General features: G+C 40.9%; 1 protein-coding gene across 7 annotated transcripts in view; it reads left to right on the plus strand.

Annotated features, from left to right (window-relative positions):
• FOCAD (focadhesin) overlaps positions 1-18,983 on the plus strand; it is a 324,630-nt gene that overhangs the window by 194,406 nt on the left and 111,241 nt on the right. For all 7 annotated transcript variants that reach the window (XM_023242354.2, XM_023242353.2, XM_045043365.1 and 4 more), the window contains 4 exons: positions 5,540-5,590; positions 6,627-6,710; positions 13,919-14,057; positions 18,022-18,207. In XM_023242354.2, coding sequence (XP_023098122.2) covers positions 5,540-5,590; positions 6,627-6,710; positions 13,919-14,057; positions 18,022-18,207 — 460 coding nt within the window. The remainder of the gene's footprint in view (positions 1-5,539; positions 5,591-6,626; positions 6,711-13,918; positions 14,058-18,021; positions 18,208-18,983) is intronic.

The raw sequence follows: 18,983 nt of genomic DNA on the forward strand, positions 1-18,983 counted from the left end.
GATAAACTACCTCCCCCGTAAGAATCCAATAATAGTCTCTTAAATGCTTTAGATTATGTGAGAAGGCAGGATTATAAGATAATACTTCTTCCAATCATTCTTAATGCTGCACAGTGGATGAAATCAAACTTGTCCTTCCTGAAGATACAATACCCAGCATAGCGCCTGGCACATAACATATATTCAGTAAATAGTTCATGCATGGTTGAACCAATATAGGGGACTGTGAGTTTATTCTCACATTTGGGTTTTTGTTTCAGGGTATTAAAAAAAAAAAAGAATCAATTTGAGACTCTGGAGTATGTAGTTCACCAACCGTCTTTTTTATGGCGACCGTTATGATACGTATACTTACGTCGTCAGAAAGTCTGTTGGGCTAGTAACACAGAGCTAAGACTAAAAACCAAAGTAAGGACATGTTGTGTATATTCATTTTCTGTTTTCAAGGACTGAACTCATATACCTTTGTATTGCTTGTACTTTGAGTTATTCAGGTTTTATTACAGGTTAATTTATGAACTGGTTTTTGTGCTGGTTTCTTCTCTTTGCTTACCAGCGGCTGTCAGTTTTCTGTTGTGGGGAGGCGGGACTTGATTTTTTTTTTTTCTTTTTCGAACGTACATTCTTTTCCAGTGGTGTCTTATTCTGGTGTATCTTCATGCTTATCTTTTTTGTTTTTTTTAATTCTTTTCATGTTTATTTATTTTTGAGAGAGAGACAGAGTGCTAGCTGGGGAGGGGCAGAGAGAGGGTGACACTGAATCTGAAGCAGGCTCCGGGCTCTGAGCGGTCAGCCCAGAGCCCGACGCGGGGCTCGAACTCAGAAGCCGCAAGATCATGACTGGAGTCGAAGTCGGACGCTTAACTGATGGAGCCACCCAGGCGCCCCAATCTTCATGCATATCTTAATGAGGTTCCTTGTTGCTCAGATAGATTGCTTTGAGGCCATTCCATCCATCAGTTTCCTCCCAGTAAGAGAGAGCCCTTCAGTGACCATATCCACTTGGAAGCAGAAATAAAGACATGTAGAAGGAGACCTCTGTCCATTTGTCTCGATCTGTCTGTCTTGCTCTCTCTCTGTCTCTCCCCGTCCCTCTCTTTTCCCTCCTCTTCTCTCACTGTCCGTTGCCTTCCTTTCTCCCTCCCTCTTTGCCTCTCTCCCTATATGTGTCTAGATAATGGGTTCTCTGTTAACTGCTTAGAGTTTGGGTATAATTTTCCCAAAGCATTTCTTAGGTCGTTGCTGTTCCCAGTCACTGCAGTGTCTTGTGTTTGCCTAAAATGGAGTCCAACCCCTCTTTACCTAACCAGTAAATACCTAATCAGGTCTCTTAGAATCTGGCCTCACTCTATTTTTCCTGCCCCCTGCACTCTAGGAAAATTAAACCACTGGTAATGTTTTTTTTTTTTTTTTTCCTGCCTCCAAACTTTTCCATTTCCTTTCCTTTGTGCACACTGTTTTCTGTCAGAATTGCTTTTTTTTTTTCCCATCTCTAATTTTAAAATCGATTTTAGACGATACGTAATTGGTTGAATTCATCCCGTTCTTTGAGAATTTTTGTGCAAGTGGGAATCTATTGCTAGAGACTTGATTCTTTATACTATTCTAAGAGCATTTCTCTTTTAAAAAACATTTATTTATTTTGAGAAAGAGCAGGGGAGGGGCAGAAAGAGAGGGAGACACCGAATCTCAAGCAGGTTCCAGGCTCTGAGCTGTCAGCTCAGAGCCCTATGTAGGGTTTGAACTCACAAACCGCAGAATCATGACAGAGCCAAAGCCAGAAGCTCAACCGACTGAGCCACCCAGGCACTTTTAAGAACATTTATTTCTATTTTATACTACAGATATGTGTGTTTGTGCATATATTATTTTTCCCATTAAAGTATAAGCTTGTTGAAAATAGACACGATGCTTCTATTAGTGTATTTTCTGAATTGCTTGGCAAAGTGCTTGTGTATCCGTTCATTGACTCAAGATATATTTATTAAAACTGTGCTGGGGCGCCTGGGTGGCGCAGTCGGTAAGCGCCCGACTTCAGCCAGGTCACGATCTCGCGGTCCGTGAGTTCGAGCCCCGCGTCGGGCTCTGGGCTGATGGCTCAGAGCCTGGAGCCTGTTTCCGATTCTGTGTCTCCCTCTCTCTCTGCCCCTCCCCCGTTCATGCTCTGTCTCTCTCTGTCCCAAAAATAAATAAACGTTGAAAAAAAAAAATGAAAAAAAAAAACTGTGCTAGGCTTTACAGACACTAATACATATTCTAGATATTCTTTTTAAGTGTTTATTATATTCCCAACACCTTTCCCATTAATTTATACCAATTTGTTATAATGTCTCACAGGAAGGTATTATTTTTCATTTTATAGCTAAAGGATCTGAGATTTGAAGAGGTTCATCCGTTCATTAAATGTTTATTAAGTACCTGCCACATGCTAGGCAAGTAAGTTGACGAACATTGTAGTTTCTAAATGAAGGCTGGTGTCTAAACCTGTAACTTTTAGCTCCATAGTCTGTACTTTCCCATTACACCATGTTGTCAGTCCTTGCCTTCCTTTTTTTTTTTTTTTTTAAATGTTTATTTATTTTTGAGAGAGACAGAGAGGGAAACAGAGGATCTGAAGCAGGCTCTGCGCTGGCAGCGGAGAGCCTGACGCGGGGCTCAAACTCACAAACTGTGAGATCATGACCTGAGGAGAAGTCAGACGCTTAACCCACTGAGCCACCTGGGCGCGCCCCAGTCCTTGCCTTCCGAGAGCTCAAAGGTTGGCAGAAGAGGTAGACGTAAGCAACAATAATTGTAATAACATTTAAAAGTTTTTTTATTGTATTTTTAATTTACATCCAACTTAGTTAGCATATAGTGCAATGATAATTTCAGGAGTAGATCCCAATGATTCATCCCCTATGTATAACACCCAGTGCTCATTCCAACAAGTGTCTTTCTTAATGCCCCTTACCCATTTAGCCTATCCCTCCTCCCATAACCCCTCTGGCAACCCTCAGTTTGTTCTCTGTATTTAAGAGTCTCATGGGGCGCCTGGGTGGCGCAGTCGGTTAAGCGTCCGACTTCAGCCAGGTCACGATCTTGCGGTCCGTGAGTTCGAGCCCCGCGTCGGGCTCTGGGCTGATGGCTCAGAGCCTGGAGCCTGTTTCCAATTCTGTGTCTCCCTCTCTCTCTGCTCCTCCCCCGTTCATGCTCTCTCTCTCTGTCCCAAAAATAAATAAATGTTGAAAAAAAAAATTAAAAAAAAAAAAAAGTCTCATGTTTTGTCCCCCTCCTTGCTTTCATATTATTTTTGCTTCCCTTCCCTTATGTTCATCTGTTTTGTATCTTAAATTCCACATATGAGTGAAATCATAGATTTGTCTTTCTCTAATTCCACTTAGCATTAATACCCTCTAGTTCCATCCACGTAGTTGCAAATGGCAAGATTTCATTCTTTTTGAATGAATGTGTGTGTGTGTGTGTGTGTGTGTGTGTGTGTGTGTGTGTGTGTATACATATATACACACACATCTTCTTTATCCATTCAACCATCGATGGACATTTGGGCTCTTCCCATACTTTGGCTATTGTCGATAGAGCTGCTATAAAAATTGGGGTGCATGTGCCTCTTTGTGATAGCACACTGGTATCCCTTGGATAAATACCTAGTAATGCAATTGCTGGGTGGTAGGATAGTTCTATTTTTAGTTTTTTGAGGAACCCCCATACTGTTTTCCAAAGTGGCTGCACCAGCTTGCATTCCCGCCAACAATGCAAAAGAGATCCTCTTTCTCTGCATCCTTGACAACATCTGCTGTTGCCTGAGTTGTTAATGTTAGCCATTCTGACAGGTATAAGGTTGTATCTCATTGTGGTTTTAATTTGTATTTCCCTGATGATGAGTGATGTTGAGCATCTTTTCATGTGTCTGTTGGCCATCTGGATGTATTCTTTGGAGAAGTGTCTCTTCATGTCTTTTGCCCATTTCTTCACTGGATTATTTGTTTTTTTGGATGTTGAGTTGGGATAAGTTCTTTGGAGATTTTGCATACCAACCCTTTATCTAATACGTCATTTGCAAATATCTTCTCCCATTCTTACGGTTGCCTTTTAGTTTTACTAATTGTTTCCTTTGCTGTGCAGAAGCTTTTTGTCTTGATGAGGTCCCAATAGTTCATTTTTGCTTTTGTTTCCCTTGCCTCCAGAGACGTGTTTAGTAAGAAGTTGCTGAGACTGAGGTCAAAGAGGTTTTTGCCCGCTTTCTCCTCTAGGATTGTGATGGCTTCCTGTCTTACGTTTAGGTCTTTCATCCATTTTGAGTTTATTTTTGCGTCTGGTGTAAGAAAGTGGTCCGGGTTCATTTTTCTGCATGTCGCCGTCCAGTTTTCCCAACACTGTTTGCTGAAGACACTGTCTTGATTCCATTAGGTATTCTTTTCTGCTTTGTCAAAGATTAGCTGGCCATACGTTTGTGGGTCCATTTCTGGGTTCTCTATTCTGTTCCACTGATCTGAATGTCTGTTTTTGTGCCAATAATAATATTTGATGGGTGAGTACACTTAATCAAAGGGCTATGAGAGTATGGTGTGGAAGGGGCCAGCATTCTAGGAGGGATTGAAGTAAACCTTATTTAGTTGGTGCTATAAGACTAGGTTCTTGTAGAATTAAAAAAAAAATATTGCTTCGTATTGAAGTCTAAGAAATAGAATATACAAAGACAAGGAGTTATAGAAGAACCTTCTATGATTTATAAGGACAAGAAGTTAGATGTGATTGAAATGATGAAGACTGTGGGCCTTGGAAAAGAAATGGCTTTTTATTTTATTTTATTTTATTTTTCAACGTTTATTTATTTTTGGGACAGAGAGAGACAGAGCATGAACGGGGAGGGGCAGAGAGAGAGGGAGACACAGAATCAGAAACAGGCTCCAGGCTCTGAGCCATCAGCCCAGAGCCTGATGCGGGGCTCGAACTCCCGGACCGCGAGATCGTGACCTGGCTGAAGTCGGACGCTTAACCGACTGTGCCACCCAGGCGCCCCAAGAAATGGCTTTTTAAGCTCAGTTACTTATTAAATATTTGTCATTTGAGGACCTGGGCTTTATAGTATAGGCTTTGGAAATGAAAAAGTCAGTCACTGCCCAAAGGAGTGTAAATCTACTAGGGAGTTAGCCACAGACACCAATAATCAAACCGGATGCTGAAGTGTGCCATGGGCCATATGGTCACTTGGAGAGGGGAGAACTGCCTCCTGGGAACAGTGGCATGAAAGAGGAGTGACATTTGTACTAGGTAGGACTTGAGAGGTCTGCAAAAAATGGTCAATTTTCTCAATTTAGTAATCCTAACATCTCACTGTGTTTGAAATGTCCATATGTTTCCATGATGAGTCTGTTTCTGAGCATTTTCATTTTCTGAATGAGGGGTAAATACAGATGAAGTCTGTCACTAGCGGTATAAATTGAAAGTGATTTAATTTTCACCGTTTGCTGCTTTAGATTGTTGTCAGTTTTGCCTTCGACTTAAAAATTTATTGTGATGTTTATTGATTTTTCAGAATTTTAAAGTCCAAGTCCTCAGCTTCCTCTGGACCCACACTCAAAACAAGGTACTATCACAAGGGTGTCAGTGAAACGCAACCCAGGTGGGAAAGAACTGTGAAACAAGACTGTTTGAATAAAAAAAAATAACTAATTTGAAATGACGGCTTCTTGATCTTAAAAGAATTATGACATTAGTGAGTTTAGGTTTTTGAAATTCTTTTCTTTTTTATTTTTTTAATAATTTATTTATTTTGAGAGAGAGAGAGCGCGAGCATGAGCAGGGGAGGGGCAGAGAGAGAGAGAGAGAGAGAGAGAGAGAGGGAGGGAGGGAGAGAGGGAGAATCCCAAGCAGGCTTCTGCACTGCCAGTGCCGAGCCCAACGTGGAACTTGAACTCACGAACTGTGAGATCATGATCTGAGCCGAAACCAAGAATCGGACGCCTAACCGACCGAGCCACCCAGGCGCCCCTAGAAATTCTTTCCAGTTTATGCCCATTAATGCATTTTTGCCATAAAATGCACTTGTTACCTGGTGAAGCTGACAGATGTAAAGAGAGACTGGTGCCACTGCGTCATTTTTTTTAATGGCCCTTCCCCTTTGCTGCTTTGCCTGTCCCTCAACCACGAGCATAGCAAACGAACAAAAAGTCCAGTTCATTTTTTAGATGTCATTTCCAATCAAGGAGTACAAAGAAGGGGGTGTCTGTTGGTGACGTTATACTACACTCATGAGTGTATGAGCTTAGATTCCCATGGACTAACTTTTTAGTAGCTGGAGAATCAGAACCTAATTCCAACGGATCGGACTTTAAATCCATATACTGCTTCAGTAAACCATGCCACCTGATGGGGACCTGAGCGATTTGGAGTGAATTGATGTTTAATGTCCGAACTGGGATAAAAACACAGTGCTTCTGATCTCTCTACCGAACACTGATTTCTCTCTCTTTTTAGTGGGACCTAGTAAGCAAGCCATGAATACGATTTCCAAAGCCCTGACTATAGCACTTTGAGGTTGGCGTGGGAATTTTGTTCTTCCTCCAGAGGTGATGTGTAATATATATTGTTTCTTTTGTTTCTCTTACTGGTACCCCATCTAGGAATCAATTGTAGCAAACGCTGCCTATAAATCTCTGTCACATTTTAGCGCGGGAGAGCATACCGTTCTTCATCTGCCCGAAGAGGTAGGCCTTTCTGCTTTCCCAGTGGTATCTCTTGACTGCTGGGGTTCGTAACTGTATTTGTATTTCCTCTCTTTGAAGATTTTTAGCTGATGCATACGTAACTCTAGATATGTTGTCTATAAAGAATGAGAACTTACATATATTAATTTGTCTAATCTGTAAAAGACTGGAGAGGTCTTAGACCCCACAGATAATGAACTTAAATCTCTTGGAAGCAGAATGGAAGGCACGTACGGTGTTGACGAAGTCTCTGTAGGTAACTGCATGCCGGTGCCCCTGGCTTACCCCGGAGGACCTGTGTCACCGTAGGAACCATTTTGCCCAGTTAGTGTGAACTTCCCGGAGTTCACATCCAAGCATGGCCTGCATAGACTAAAGTTTAGGCAGCCTGTGCGGCCAGAGATCCTTATTTGTGATACAAAATTGAGATGCATGTGAAAAATATGCTATTTTAATTCATTTAGCGTGAAATGATACATAGGTTAGTCCCAGGGAACTGGATGAAGAAAGGATCACTCTTCTAAGAGTTAACACATTGTGTGACATTATCTTAGTTTATATGTATATGTGTATGCATGTACATATATACGTACTTTAATTTCTTTGAGGCTCTATGCTTAACGTGGCGCTTCAACTCACGACCCCGAGACCAAGAATCGCATGCCTAAGCCAGCCGGGTGTCCCTCTTAGTTTTTAGATTGAAAACATACAACCTTTTCTAATATCTACTTAATATGACCAGGTTTAAGTTACTAGGTTATGTTAAGGACCTAAGTGTATGGATCTCACATTTAATGTTACTGCTAATTTAAATGCGTATGAACGTTTATTGAATGCCTCTAGAGCGTAAAGCAGACATTGTGTTAGAAGAAGTTACGTCTGATGTTCCCCAGAATCAGTCCTGAGGTCAAATGGCTCAAGAAGTTTTGGTACAAATGTCTTAGGATCCTAAGGCATTAAAATGGGTTGACTCTTTCCTTGGGACTGAGTTTGTATAGAGGTTAGTTGCCAGTAGGAACAAGGCAAACTTGTGTGTATTGAATTGAATTGGAGGGATTGTTGAAAGCCTCTTGTAAAATCAAATCCTAACTAAGGCAGGATTTCTCACGGTGACGATGCAAAGACAGATGGGCCAGTTTGTCATGTGGCTATCCCAAAGGGGAAGACTTAAGAACAAGTGTTCTGTGACTCATAAAATTAAAAAAGATGAACTTCAGATTGCACTGGAGGCCTCTTGTTGGGATGAGCACTGGATGTTGTATGTTAAGTGATGAATCCCCAAAGCCAAGGACACACTGTATTATATACGCTGTATGTTAGCTAACTTGACGGTAAGTTATGTTTAAAATAAATAAACACATAAACCCGTAAACGCCTAAAGAAAGAAAACAAAAAAGTTTAAAAAAGGAAAAAAAGGTAAAAAAGCTACATGTAAATTTTGTATGCAACTGCCTACCAGTAAATTGGGTACGACATCTGGAAAGATACTTTTTATTATTATTATTTTAATAAGCAATTGCTAATTTATATTACAGCATCATAATCACCTTTACTTTTAGCTATTATTCATGAAATTTGGAGTAGTAGCTTTGGAGTAGTAGCTTTGATTAAATAACTCCCACATATTCCTAGCTGTTTAGTCTCTACCTCTTTAGGTATTGATATGTTTATATCTTTTCCTACTTTAGCATTATGTTCAGTTTCTGGTATTAGAGTGTAGATTCAGTTAAGGGCTATGCTTAGTCAAATATTAGATACTTTCTTATTTATTTAGAGAGGGCGCACATGTGCCCATGGCAGGGAGGGGCGGAGGCAAGGGTGGGGTGGGGTGGGGGGAGAGAGGGAGAGTCCCAAGCAGGCTTCACGCTCAGTGCAGAGCCCAACACAGGGCTCAGTCTCATGACCGTGTGATCATGACCTGAGACATTATCAAGAGTCTGACGCTTAACTGACTGAGACACTCAGGCACCTCTATTAGATACTTTCTTAATCTAACTGTTCAATGTCCTCTGCTAGCTGAGGACACGTAAATAGCTCTTTATACCTTCCAATGTAAAGGGTAGCGGTATACTTAGAGTTGGGGTTTCTATATATGCTTGGGTTTTCACCATTAGAGTGTGAAGAACTATAAAGGAAATGTCTAACATTTATCCTTTTTCTGCCGTGCTTCTCAACTTTTTCTACCCTAACCCCCTTCTGGGATACCACCTACTCCCTGAAGTAACAGTGTTGACTGTAGTGGATATTCTCAACTAGGCTTAAGAGGAGGGGACATAAGTGATTTGAAAGAGTCTGTCTTTGACCCCCAGTTTCTGATATAGACGACCTGCCTCCTCATGGAGCATTATTGCTTCTAAGACTGCACAATGCATTCTTCTTCCTTTCGTTGATTACTGATTTTCAGTTTGGCTGTTTGAATACCTAAGAACTAAAAGTCCAGAAAGTGGTCAATGTGTTTATATCCCAAACAAACCCCGAAAGGCTAAGGATACAACTGAGTCACGTCCCTACCTCTGTTTTTTAGATGATAGCAGTGATGTGAAACTGAGGCTCTTCTATAAAAACGTATTTTCAATGGTTTGAAGAGTCCCTTCCAGGTAGGGACTTCTGTTTCTTCCTTGTTGACAGAGATTAGTCACTCTGCACGACGGGCAATTTGACTTACTCAGAAAACTGAAGGTTACCTCTGTACCTTTCCAGTGAAAGTACATCCACATTCTCTCTGTGAAAACTTGGGAAAGAATCTTTTAAATGAGAGTGCTGTAAATTTCAAGTAAAAATCAACAACAAAAAGATACACTGTATCCTTAGCAACAGGACTACTTTCTTATATAATGTAGCTACTCTTGTAAGTACTGTATTGACTTTCTCTAAATTTACTAAAGAAAGATTTCTTGTTCATTGATACCTCCATTTAAACCGTGAAACTTGTTGAAAGCTCACAGATGGATAGAACAAAAGGCGTTGGGAGAGTGGCAGACATCAGTTTGGGTTGAATGAAACAGTCCACCTCAGGTAGGATTGGAACATGTCTAGGAGCCCTGGAGTTTAACGAGATACCACGTGAGTTAGGGGTTTGAATATCAAATCCATGAACTCCTCTTCTTGTCATTAGGTTGTTATTAGGAAGTTCTGTGGGATTATTGATAGACACTTCATACTTGCATTGGTTTAGCAATTATTTATTGGACATACACTAAGCCCGAGGCCATATTCTAAGCTGGGAATATTGAGTGAATCCATTATGTTTTGTTGGTTTGTAAAAATATCATTGTTGGTCACTTGAAACATGCAAATCTAAAGTTGGTCAAAAAATTTCAGGGGCTTCTTTGAGGCCTTGTTGATTCCAATGTTAAGAAATGGACAGAAATGATTTTTGTTTTTTAGTTTGTATTTCTTTCTTCTGTTGAGCTATTTATTCTTCTTTTTGGCCTTCTTTACTGTCCCCCCAACCCAATAAAACAAAGCAAACAAAAATAAACAAAAATATAGAGAATTGTTCTTCTGGTAAAACAATCAGTAATGGATAAACATTTAGGAAGAAGACTGACTCTCATCTCTGACTTGGGTCCATTAAAAACTATTTAGCTGTTCAAAAATTAAGTTTTTTTTTTTTTTTAATTAGAGAATCTTAAGATAGATTGTGTTCTTGATTTCTGGAGTTAATTTTCGAAGTGAGTAATGGAAGAGAACTCATTATGCATCCTGGGTTGGTATTAATGTGGTGTAACCTGTTTGGCTTTGATTTAAGTGAATGTCACTGCATTCATCAGAAGCTGTTTCTCTTTTTAAATAAATATATGCGGATACTTGACATGTTCTAAATAAAATCCTGTGTTTATGCACAAACTCTTAGATTTTCATGGGTTATACACAGGAAAGGTGGTTAAAAGGTTATCTGGCTCAGAACCCATAGTGAGGCATTTTGTAGTATAAGGTTTCTAATATTCAATTTGAAGCAGATTCTAAAAGTAATTTATCATTTAATATTTGGCTCTCCATTTAAGTTTCTTCAACAAAGCTTAGCGATAATTGGAAAGGTGTAGTTGTGTGCGCATGTGTGTGTGTGTTTTAAATATATATGTGGTTTTCCTGGGTGTTTTTAGTAGCTACTGTCATACAATTACCAAAATGTGATAATTTTACCGGTGTTCTTTTAGATGACTTCTCTTGACTTTTCTTAGTTGTACGCCCATTCATCTCAATTCAGTAGTTACGCACAAAGCAAGAGAAAAGCCTGGGTCTTGCACAGGGAAGCTGGGACAAATACTTCTTTAAGAGGTGAGCGGAGGAGGATGGAAATGAGATGGAACCAAGGTCCAACAATAAGTGCTAATTTGTTCAGAATTAACTCACCTTTGAAGAAACAAATCATACCGTTGTAAGTAGGCAGAATATATTAGCTATTCTTAAATTACAGTGCGTCTGTAGTTTCTTTGTTAAAATATATACATATGTAAGATACAGACATATGCTCTTTACCACATGGCAGATAAATTAATAGAGGCATCCAGTTATGTGGATGTAAAATTAGACAACATAAGACAGATAGTTATTTTTTTTATCTCCAACCTAGTAGGTCTGTCTTTCTTTAGCGTGTCTAAGAGATATTGATGGTCTGGGTCCTGTGACTCATTGTACGTAATTTAGGTGGACTGATCAGAAAGACTGGATAGGCTAAAATGTGTGCAGAAATAATCGTGTCCCTTTTACATTAAGTAATTCTGGAATTTGAAGCATTTGGTTGTTTGCCATAGTTCATACACCAGTCCAAATCCCTCTGAAGGTGGTGACAGCTTCCCGCTTCTGTGTCCTCTTACTCTATCCTACCTCCCGTCCCCTTCCCCTTTCTTCTCCACGTCCTTCTTCTAGCTTGCCTGCCTTCCTCCTCGCCTTCTTCCTCTTTCTCAACAGCTTTATTGAGCTATAATTCGCATCCCATATAATTCACCCATTTAAAGTGTACAATTCAGTGGGTTTGCTATATTTAAAGAACTGTGCAAGGAATCACAGAGCAACCACAATCTAATTTTAGAACATTTTATTAGTAGCCAATCCCCATCACTCCTTTCCACTCCCGCAGCCCTGAGCACCCATTAATCTACTTTCTGTCTCTAAATTTGCCTAGCCTGAACCTTTTCTATAATGAAATTACGCAGTAAGTACGTGGTCTTTTGTGACTGGCTTCCCTCACTTAGCATATTTTCAAGGTTCATTCCTCTCCAGCACGTATCTGTACTTCATACCCTTTTACAACTGAAGAATATTCCATTGTGTAGATACGCCACACGTTGTTTATGCATTTACCAGTTCACGGACCTTTGAGCTGCTTCCACTTTTTGGCCGTTTCGAACAACGGGTTCACATTCGTGTGCAAGTTTTTGTGTGATCGTACGTTTTCATTTCTCTCCTTGTATACTGAGGAGTAGAATTGCCGGGCCATGGGGTAGCTCTTCTTTAACTTTCTGAGAACCTGCCAACTGTTTGTCAAAGGGGCTGCCTGCACCATTTTACATGCCCACCAGCAGAGCAGGAGCGTTCTGATTTCTCTCTCTCCTCACCATCCCTCTGAATTTTCATATTAATTGAAGTGGTCACCTCTGTGTTCCACCTCCCCAAACCTCCCGCCACCTGTGGATATGGTGTGTGTCCGAGCTTCCCGGTGCTTTGATCACTGGGGTGGTAGCTGGTGTTACCCTTGCAGTCTCCAGCTATAAGCATTGCTGTCTGTTTCCCCCAGGGTGCCGTTCAAGTATCATTTTCAGTTTGTACTTCGATGTGTAAAAGGGACAGGCAAGGCAGACAGACCCAGAACCAACTCCTTTTTTTGGGTCTTTGTAGACGACTAGGACTGGTTAGAATCTCCAAGAGAACTCCTGATGATACTAAACCTGGCAAGCTCAAAGTATGTAGACAGACCAGAGAGAGAGACACTTGGAAAACCCCACTTGTGAGAGCCAAAAGGGTTGCAAATGCGCCAGGGTTTTCTCCAGTTTGCACTGAAATCAACAAACGCCATTGTGCCCTATGTGGAGCGTACATTATTGTTATCTCTGTAATTATGGCTGGCTTGGTCCTCTGAGAATTGGGTACTCCGTAGTGAATCAGAATTAAATCTCGTCTTGGAAAGTGCTCGTCTAGGCAGGTTGCTTTTATTCCTTCACTAGTGAAGAGAACACTAGTTATGGTTGAAAGGCTTCATTGGAGTTGAGGTTATTATACTTAAGAGAAGCATTTCCTTTCTGTTTTCTTTCATCCCCCTGCAAGAATCCTGACTCAGTGCAGTTCCTAAATGGAACAGTGCTTTGGGGACCTATGAAGAAGGCAGTCTGCAGGAATTGTTAATTATTTCTAAAAATAACTCCGGGAGACAGGCTAATGGTAATGACTGGGTTCTGGCACTTTATGGTTATAGCAACCACTTTTATATATTTTGATTTCCTCCCCTAATGCTTAATTATCTCCATGTGGGCATTATGATGGTGTGTCATTGAAAGTATTAAAAATTTAATTAATTGCTTGACAGTTGTATCTTGTAGAAGCTACAATAACGGTAATCTTTTTCCATTTTTAAATTTTTGGTTCAAACGAACCTAACTAATCACAGAGCAACCACAAAAATCTTCAAATTGCAAATTAGACACGATAAAGTATAGCTACCAATTACAGACTTTAGTGTTTTTATATTCTATAGCAACAAACTGCCGAGTCTAAGAAAAAGTCAACTAAAGCATTCTATCCTTTTCCGATCTCTACTATATATTCTACTGGAAGATTTTAAGCTTTGCCACAGAGATATGGCCAGAATCACAAATTAAAAAAAAAAAAAAAAAAGTATTCCGACAAGGCAAATATTTAATTACAAACCATAGAAGTTCAATATATTGAATGTGTCAGTTGTTTGCATTTTACTGTCAGAGGGTGTAAAATTTTATTAGTGCTCTATAATAATCATTGCTTATGCTGGCTTATGGTAATTTTCTTAGTATATTACCACTGGTTCTTTACATGGGTCTGGGATTGTCTCTCATAAGATAGAATTTACCGTTTAGTTAATCTGAAAATGAACAGGTATTTTAAAATTAATTTTTAATGGTCTTTTGACATTACCGAGCGACGAGTCTAACTCAGTCTTTAAGTCTTCGCATAAAAAGGAAAAAGAAAAGATTTTATGTGACGTTCTACTATTGCCTTCTCTGTCGTTTCAGATAAGACCGGAAATCCCTATTCCTGATGAGCTAGAAGAAGATGAAGATGATGAGGGTGATGAAAAGGATCTGGATCTTTCCATCCCTGGCTCTTGCTATCTCAAACTATTGTCGCTTACTTCTCCTTTGGTTTTTCCAGGTGACTCCTATTCATTGGCAGGGAAGCCAGCATTTGTCAGTGTTTCTACCTGTCCGATGGTGTTCTTTTCTGATGTGTACATATTTATCGTTTACTTTAATTGTAGCTTCCTTTCTATCTGAAAGGCAAAAGGTGTCTCTTTCATAGGGACGGCTTGAGGTGGTGATGGTGTTCCGAACACACGGGAAAACGTTAAGAGTCGAATAAAATTGCACTGGAAAACCAGTTGAAACCACCGTTTTCAGTGAGAAATTAAAATCCATTTCAAAAGCCATATTCTACGAGACAAATTTGCAGTGGGACTTTAAGTCACTGGCTCAAATAACGGTTCTTTATTCTATAAGCTAAATGAAAAGATCGTTAGAATCTACAGAGATTTCCTGGGTACTTTCGTTACGAATTTATTCTTTCTTTAGAATTATTCCGAAGATGGTATCAATATTCGAAAGCTGTAAATTAATGGATTAAATTGTATGATCATTCAGTTTTGATAAAAAGCTTATAGGACCGTGACATTTAAAAAAATTATTCTAATTGTATCTAATTATTCTAACTCAGTATTAGCCAACATTTTTCCGAGCAGGCACCGATTACCTTGTTCTGTCCCAATTCTACCTTGAATGTACGTGGATGTGAAAAGGTCAGCTTCTGAAAATTAAGATCAGCCCACACAAGAAATGTCATCTTGTCAATCATAATCGCCATATCCTATAATAGGGGATTTTTTCTCCCCCTTGGCTTTACCCCCATGGAGATTTGCTGAGGAATTCAGGCACATGCATGCTATTTATTTCTAGACAATTCTGTCCCAAATCCCTGCCTCCTTTCATGAGAGAAAACTGAAATGGAACAACTTAGACAAAGAGTTCACATTTCCTTTTCTCTCGATGTCCAGAAAAGAGCCTTAAGGACTCGTTCCTGTTCCCCGTTTCTGTTCTTCCCCGTTTCCCAGCTCATGGCCCTGGAGAGTCTAGGATCCTTTTGCGGTTTTAATAGTGAGTCCCGGGAAGGAAAAAAGCCTTCAGTTATCCAAAGTTCCTCCTGCGTCCCCAAATTGCCATAGAGGTAGAAGTCCTAGTCCTTTGGGGCTTTTTAAATGATGTTATCCAGTCCCCCCAGGCGTGTGGCGGAGAAAGGAGATGGTGTGGCCAAGGTGTGCTGTTGCCTCTGTCCTCTCAGGATGTGGTGGCCATTAACTGGCTCTTCTACATTGTTCGTACTTGATCGTTACGAGTGCCTTTCCCTGAGAAAGAAGGGGAGGATTTGAGTTCAGCAAGTATGTCTGTTGGAGAAAATTCAGTAGCATCACGTGGGGGTGCTCTGGAAACTGCCGGGGTCTGGCAAACCGTGTCGCCGTGGGGCCAAGTTCTTTATTTTTCTGGGCCTCCCCTTCCCTGCAGTTACTGGAGAACTCAAAAAAGAACCAGGAGAAAGCACCAGCCTTAGGAACATACGCCCTAAAAGGCACAGGGTGGGTAATACACACGAGGTCTCTAGTTACAGCAGCCAGAAAACCAAATTGCACTGAGCATGAGTGAACCCTGGTCCTTTTCTTCCCTGATGTCGTTTCAAGTAAACACAAAAGCAGCTGCAGAGGAATCCAGTAATTTGCTGCCTTTTAAGTAGGGATGTTACTGGTATTTTATTTTGTTTTTTATTTTGAAATGAACTTAAATGACTTAAAAGAAGTTGCAGGTACACTGTAACGTACCCAGCGGGATAACCTCTCACATACTTTGGTTCATTATTAAAACCAGGAAATTCACATTGGTACAAAGCAATTATTTAAACCATAGACCTGTTAGGGGCTCCTGGGGGGTTCAGTCGGTTCAGCGTCCAACTCTTGATTTCGGCTCGGGTCATGATCCCAGGACTATGGGATCGAGCCCTGTGTCGGGCTCTGCACTGAGCCTGCAGCCTGCTGAAGATTCTCCCTCTCTCTCTCTCTCTCTCTCACTCTCTCTTTTTCCCTCCCTCTCCCTCTATCCCCCCTCTCCCTCCCTCTTTTCCCCCTCCCCTGCTCACGCTCTCTCTCTTTAAAAAATAAAACAAAAAAACACTATAGACTTAGGATTTCACTAGTTCCCCCCCATATAGTATATACACTTTTCAGTTAAAGAAATTTTTTTTTACACACAGCATAATGACTTTGATGTTTACCCAAATACTTGCCTATGTCGATTTCTTTCAATTGCTGAGTAGTACTCCATTGTAGGATGTTCCACAGTTTGTCCCCTCACCTATTAAAGGACACTGGGGGGTGTTTTAAAAATTTATATTTAACACCCCGTGTTCTACAGAATTTTCAGCTCTTTTAAATTCTCACCTGATCATCTGGAGGGACAGGGCAAGGCTCAGAAGCAGTAGAAAAGAAATCGTAGTTCCTAGCTTCCTGGCCAGGGAAGATGGTGCTCTATACATTGGTCATACTCATGGTGTCCTACCCTCATTTAAACTCATTGTGGGGGCTTGAGTTAATTTGAGAGTCCTTAGTTCTCTGAAGAGCTTGACAAGGAGACAGAGTTCGGTTCCCGAGTTAGTCTGTGCGCAGATGTGTACTTACCTCCTGACACGGATGAGCTTTTGCCAAAATAGATGCCCTTCTGAGAAAGCGTGAAATTACCTTCTCTCGCCATAGCTCCTCTGTCCTCATAAACATGATCTTTAGCTACATTCTGAGTCGTCTCTACTCACCCCCAGGGTGAGGCAGTCCCACCTGTGCACGCCTATGCAGGAATTGGGGTATGTGGCCTGTGACTGGACGTCGTGCGTCTCTTTCATGTAGATGATGTATTAGCCAGGGGCTTGGCAGAAGAGGCACATTCAGTTGGAGTCCTTGAGGGTTTCATACAGGCACCATTTACAGCTGTGTGGTCGGGTTTGAAGGAAATTCACAAGCAATGGTGCGTTATCCCCGAGTGGTTAATGTCCCCCAGCCTGAAGAGGTAAGGAAGGGGACGTAGCAGTCTGGAGAATCGGGGAGAACATCTGTGTCGTGCATAGCGCTGCCTCAGGGGAGCCAGGGGCTGCAGAAGAGGGATGCAGGCCACTTGTCACAGTCCTGCAGGAGGGTGTCTGGGGACACATGCCCTGACCTCACTCTGCTTCCAACCTCTGATCTTCGGCGAGTGTCTCCTATTGGAGAAAGCCAACTAAAAGCCGGAGGACAAGGGAGCCCTGCGGATGTAGTCGATAAAGGTTGTCTCCCAACGCACAGAGCAAGATTGAGAGGGCAGAGGGCCGGTCTGGAGGGGTAAATGGAAAACATCCCACACAGGCGTTCTCTGGGCTTTCAGTGGAGAAGCGTGGTCACCTCTAGGAAGGTTCTATGTAGGAGTAACGGAACTGGGCGCATAATAGATGCTCCAGTGAGCACCTTCAATTTAATCCCAGTCATTTAAAGAGGACTTTGAGATCTATTAAGAATGAAATTCCTGTTTAGTTAGGTGGACCCTTCTTTTTTGTTCCTACGAGAGGCACAGGCAGTGGTTTTCCGTTTTGTTTTCCATGCCTACCATTTGTTTAGCTTAGATGTGTTCGTTGTTTTTGTTTCTGCATTGGGCAACCTCTAGTGGCCCTTAGGGAAATAACACTTGAGTACAAACCTGTTTTGTAGGCAAGCAGAGGTGAAAATGGAGAGAAATGGATGATGGAGCCAGGATATATTTCTGCAGGTAGATGTGCAAGGGCTTGCTCGTGGACTTACGTATACCAAGTGTGACAAAGAGAGGAATTGAGAATGATGAAGGTTTTAAGCTTGAGTAACTGGGTGCCATGTTGTAATTTGGGAAGACTAGGCAAAGGATGGGAATCAAGAGTTCCCTTTCACTGTGTGAAGTTTGGTCTGAAATACGGCTGTGTGTGTGGGTGTGCAAGTATGCATGAAAATAACTATATATGAGTTAAGAGTGAATGATGCTCTCCTAACATACTATGTTTACTTTTGATCTTTCACCTCTTTCAGCTTTGGAGGAATTTTTTACATCTCTTGTGAAGCAAGAAATGGTGAATATGCCCCGTGGAGTATATCACTCTGCATTAAAAGGAGGTGTTCGCTCAGACCAAGGAAAGACCGTAGCAGGAATCCCCAATTTTATATTGAAAATGTATGAAACAAACAAGCAACCGGGTTTGAAACCTGGCCTTGCAGGTGAGTGCACTACATAATGTCAAGGTAGAGGGTTTGGTTTTAATTAGGTAGCGTTCTTAATTGTATTTTAATCAATTAATTAATTCTTAATTTAGTTTTTAAAATTTAAATCCAAGTTAGTTAACATAAAGTGTTATGATAGGTTCAGGAGTAGAATCTAGTGATTCACCACTTACATATAACACCCAGTGCTCATCCCGACAAGTGTCCCCTTTAGTGCCCATCACCCATTTAGCCCATCCCCCCACCCAGCACCGCTCCAGCAACCCTCCGTTTGTTTCCTGTATTTAAGAGTCACTTATGGTTTGCCTCCCTCTCTGTATTTTTCTTATTTTTTCTTCCCTTCCCTGTGTTCATCTGTTTTGTTTCTTAAATACCACATATGAGTGAAATCATAAGGTATTTGTCTCTCTGGCTGACTTATTTTGCTTAGTATAATACAGTCTAGTTCCATCCACTTTTGTTGCAAATGACAAGGTCTCATTCTTTTGATTGCCACGTCATATCCCATTGTATATACACACCACACCTTCTTTATCCATTCATCAGTCAATGGACTTTTAGGCTCTTTCCATGATTTGGCCATTGTTGATAATGCTGCTGTAAACATTGGGGTGCCTGTGCCCCTTTGAATCAGCACTTTTGTATCCTTTGTATAAATACTCAGCAGTGCAATTGCTGGGTCATAGAGTAGTTCTATTTCTAATTTTTCGAGGAATCTCCATACTGTTGTTACTATTGTTTGTATTTCTGTGGTGTTGGTTGTGATCTCTCCT

This window comes from Felis catus, chromosome D4 (genome assembly GCF_018350175.1).
Source record: "Felis catus isolate Fca126 chromosome D4, F.catus_Fca126_mat1.0, whole genome shotgun sequence".
NCBI lineage: Eukaryota > Metazoa > Chordata > Mammalia > Carnivora > Felidae > Felis > Felis catus.